This window comes from Salvia miltiorrhiza, chromosome 2, assembly GCF_028751815.1.
Source record: "Salvia miltiorrhiza cultivar Shanhuang (shh) chromosome 2, IMPLAD_Smil_shh, whole genome shotgun sequence".
In the NCBI taxonomy this organism is placed as follows: Eukaryota; Viridiplantae; Streptophyta; class Magnoliopsida; order Lamiales; family Lamiaceae; genus Salvia; species Salvia miltiorrhiza.
The window spans coordinates 20,367,198-20,371,799 of record NC_080388.1 but is presented as its reverse complement, the minus strand read 5'-3'; the positions used below and the strand labels follow the sequence as shown (position 1 = coordinate 20,371,799).

General features: G+C 33.9%; 1 protein-coding gene across 2 annotated transcripts; it reads right to left on the bottom strand.

Moving 5' to 3' along the window:
• Positions 1-1,394: 1,394 nt before the first annotated feature.
• LOC131011528 (small ubiquitin-related modifier 1-like) lies at positions 1,395-2,478 on the bottom strand. Of its 2 annotated transcripts, XM_057939311.1 has the most exons (3): positions 2,044-2,478; positions 1,635-1,784; positions 1,395-1,552 (listed from the first exon to the last, which is right to left on the bottom strand). In XM_057939311.1, the coding sequence occupies exons 1-3, from the start codon at positions 2,113-2,115 to the stop codon at positions 1,472-1,474; spliced, it is 303 nt and encodes a 100-aa protein (XP_057795294.1). In that variant the 5' UTR covers positions 2,116-2,478; the 3' UTR covers positions 1,395-1,471. The 2 variants fall into 2 exon arrangements, with proteins under 2 accessions (XP_057795294.1, XP_057795293.1); XM_057939310.1 differs by having other exon boundaries at positions 1,395-1,784; positions 2,044-2,364.
• Positions 2,479-4,602: the final 2,124 nt, after the last annotated feature.

Genomic DNA, 4,602 nt, shown 5'->3' with positions numbered 1-4,602 from the left:
ATCATATCAAATTAATTAAAGAAATAATTTATATATAAACTATTTTATATGCTATAGTAATAAAAATAATACTCCCTCCGTCCACGAAATGAGTACCCATTTGAGGGTGACACGGGTTTTAAGAAATTGATTAAGTGTGTGTGAGTGGAATAAGGGGCTCACTTTTATTGTGAGTGGGTTGTGTGGGGTACACTTACTAAAAAAGGAAATGGGTACTCATTTGGTGGACGGACTAAAAAAAAAATATGGATACTCATTTCGTAGACGGAAGAAGTATAAAATAATTATAAATGATGACATAAAATAATTCCCATCAAATTTCGACGGGTTAGACGCTAGTTTATACATGAATCACAATAACATTTCGTATAAATAATGAGTGAAACGAGTGTGTTATATTTGAGAGCGTCTATTCTTTCACATTTATTTGATAAAATCATTTATTGGGCATAACGAAAATTATTGAAATAGATCATGACTAAGTCCATTAATTAGAAAGAATTGATCAAATTGAAAAACCAATCACACCCTCCATTTCCAACGTACCAATTTTTTAAATTTAAATGGTATTATAATTTTCTTTTATTAAAATAACATTATTTGATGTTTATGAAGATAATGTTTAAACATACAAAACTACATACTATAAGGTATATTTACAAAACAACATTAATTGCATTTGTTTAACAAGTGTGAAAGAGTAATATGAACTATCAAAGTAAGATGGTTGGAGTTTAACAATAGAGTAGTAAATAACAAAGTTAGAGGATGTTTGGCTGAATTTATAAGCTCCTTCACAGTGTTTGACAAAATAAGCTCATAAATAATTTATAAACTCCCCAAAAAATAAGTTCATCTATCCCACTTATTTTTTTATAATCTCATATGCAATAATCCTTTTACAAATATTTTTCAACTATAATTAATTATTTTCATCATATATCATTCAAGTTCATTTTTCTTCGATTTTCTCTCTAAAAAAATATTTTCTCTCTTTAACAAAAAAAAAATTATCTCTCTAACTTATAAGCTCAATTATCCAAACACTTTGACAACTTATAAGCTCTTAAAAATTACATCGTATGAGCTGTCGGAGCTTATAAGCTCTTTTAAATAAGCTTAGCCGAACACTACAAATCAACAACCAAATCATGTTGTTGGGCCAACTGGCCTTATTCCAGTTTGTGGGCTAGTAGACTAGATTTATGAAATAAATGGAACGCGCCCAACAAAACCCCACCCACTTGTGAAAATCTGCTGCCTACACACAAACTCCAATTTCTACCTAATCATCCAACTCATAAGATCAGTCAAAATAAAGCAAATCATGAAATACATACATACATACATACTAAATAATGATTACCATGACAAAGCAAATGCAAAATCTGGGATAAGTTAAAACCGATTCGCATTCACATAATAATAGCCCATACATACCACATAATCAATGTTAAAGAAGTGTCAACAGTTATATAGTAGCACAATAAAACAGCGTCCCACCAGTCTGGTGCAGCATTGCATCTATCTCATCACCATCTTCCATCTCCAGCTGCAAAATAGTAAAATATTAGATATATCAACCCTCCCCTTGTGTTAATGCTGAAACAAAACGAGAGAGAGAGAGCTCTAACCTCATCTGGAGTCTGCTCCCCTCGGAGACGACGACCATCAAATAGGAATGCGATAGAGTTGAAATCAACTGATTGTCGGTCGCAATAAGCATTCATCAGCTTCTTCACTTGCGTGCTTCTCTTGATCCTGAAAAATACTTCGTTTCCGTCCTAAAACAAATAAATCAACTTGCGATTATATACATGCCTCTTCAAATCATAATAATCAAAATACAATAATCACAAGCATATTTAGAACACTATCATAGAAGGGAAAACCGTAGAATTTAAGCAACTGAACAGCGAAAAACTTCAATCACGACTCCTGCTACCCGACCCAGCACACGTAAAAAAAAATTGAAATAATAATAAAAAAAAGAGGCAAAAAAGTAAAAGGAACGAAGCTGCGGTGGAGAGGAAAGTGTGGTACCTGGCCTTTGACTTTGAGATTGATGTGTGCCGACGAATCTGCTGGCTTCTTGTCGTCTTCAACGCTAGACATTGTCACAGGCGGCGCCGATTGTATTAAGGCAGGCAACTTGTGAAAGTAAGGCTAGGCTTTATATATATTTCGAAATTTTTATTTGGATGTTTTCAATAAAGCGGGAATTGATGAGTGGCTGAAATTGTTTGGTGTGTGATCGACGGTTGGAATTGGGGCGTAAGTCCTCGAATTCTGATACACTCTGCGTAGTAAGTAAGCTACCTAATTGTTTTCTAGAAATGAAGGAATCGTTTTCGATTTTTCATGGGCACAAATAAGATGACTAGATGAGCTGTTTTGGTTTCACGCTTCGCCAATCGCTGTAATGTTATTGGAATTCGAATTAATTCATTTTGTTAAAAAACTCGTGCTACAGTTGGAATTCGAATAATAGTTGAAAATTTCGAGTACTAGTTTTAAATTTGAAGTGTGAAACAATTTGATTTCGTGATCTCATTTTTCAAATTTAAGTTGAAATCACTACAAATATTGTACTCCCTCCAACTCAATTAAGTTGAGATTTTTTTTATACGAAATTTAAGAAATTAATGTTTACTTTATATATATATATATATATATATAGGGGGCCGCTCCAATGAGACCCCCTAATTTTAGTGAGATATAGGACACGATCTGGTGCGTTTATTTTATCAATCCTATGGCTGATATTGTATCTGGAAGGTGATTTTTTTTCGCAGGGTTCGAATTCTGGAAGGAGCAGAATATTTTAAATTTTATTATTCATCAGTATATACTGCATTGTTCATCAGTATATACGGCCCTATTCATCAGTATATATGTCTTATTCATTACGAATTTTTTAAATTTTATTTTTCATCAATATATACATCTTGTTCATTAGATATACGTTTTGTTCATTAGTATTATATGTCTTATTCATTGTACTCATGTTACACGAAAAATAGGGGGTCTCACTAGTATCCAATGCTTATAATAGATCCGTAGGTCCAAATCTTGACCACACATTTATGACATGTGGCGCATCAAGATGGTGACACGTGGCAAGGAGTTTCCAATCATTTCAAGGCAAAATCTAGAGAGGGGTAAAATTGAAATGTAATTTTCGGATTTAATAATTAAAAAAAAAATTAGATTTTCTCAAAATAGATATATTTTAGATGCATATAGTTTCACACAAAGATGCATAAAGTTTTCACATGAAATGCATAACTTTGAACAGAAAAATGCATTTAATTTTTACAGTTTTGGTATTTTCACCACCCCACCCCACACCACCCCCAACCCACCCCACACCACCCCCCAACCCTCCCCATTACCACCCCTCAAAATAGTCATGTTTCACATGCATATAAAAACAAACAAAAGTGCATAAAGATTTTACATAAAAATGCATTAAATTATACAAAAAATACATTTCATTTTAATAAATCTGGTATTTTCGCCACCCCACCCCCCACCCAAATTTTTTTTAAAAAAAAACTGATTTTCAGACCACTGACCCCCCCACCCCACCCCCCCCCCCAAATTATTTTTTTTTTCAAAACTGATTTTCTGATTGTTGAGTCGCTGACCCACCCACCCCCCCGCACCCCCCACCCATCCCGCCCCCCAATTTTTTTTTATATCAAAAACTGATTTTCGGACCGCTGACCCCCACCCACCCTCCAGCCCAAAAAAAATATATATTTTTTCAAAAAATGTAATGCATTTTTGTGTGAAAGTATATGCATTTCTGTGCGAAAGTATATGCATGTAAAACATGTAATTTTTTTATACATGTAAAAATCAGTTTTTCAAAAAAAAAAATTGGGGGGGGGGGGGGGATGGATAGGGGGGGTGGGGGGTAGGGGTGGGTCAGTGGTCAGAAAATCAATTTTTAAAAAAATAAATTTTTTTTTGGGGGGGGGGGTGGGTGGGGGTGGGGTTCAGGGGTGTGGGGGGTGGGGTTGGGGTGGGGTGAAATCTTATGCATTTTTATATGAAACTTTATGCATTTTTATATGAAAGTTCATGCATTCTGTATGAAACTTTATGCATCTAAAATATACATATTTTGAGAAAATCTAATTTTTTTTTTCGAAAATTAGATTTCAATTTTACCCCTCTCCAGATTTTGCCTGAAAATGCCTTGCCAAGTGTCACCATCTTGAAGCGCCACATGTCATAAATGTGTGGTCTAGATTTGGATCTACGGATCTATTATAAGCTTGGATACTACCGGAACCCAACCATATATATATATATATATATGGGTGGGCTACTATGAGAGTATATCTTAAAATAAGAAATAAGAGCAATTTTTAATGTATGAATTTTATGTAGAACACGTATGAATTCGTTATATAAAGGTATGAATTGTGAAAAATAAATTTTTGCTACCTTTGGGATTCGAACTCAGGACCATAAATTCATCCAACAGGATTACGAATCAACTGTAGATTTTGATGATTCTTATTTTATATCTTAAGAAATGCTCTTATTTTAGTCATTCCCTATATATATATATATAGGGGGCCGCTCCAA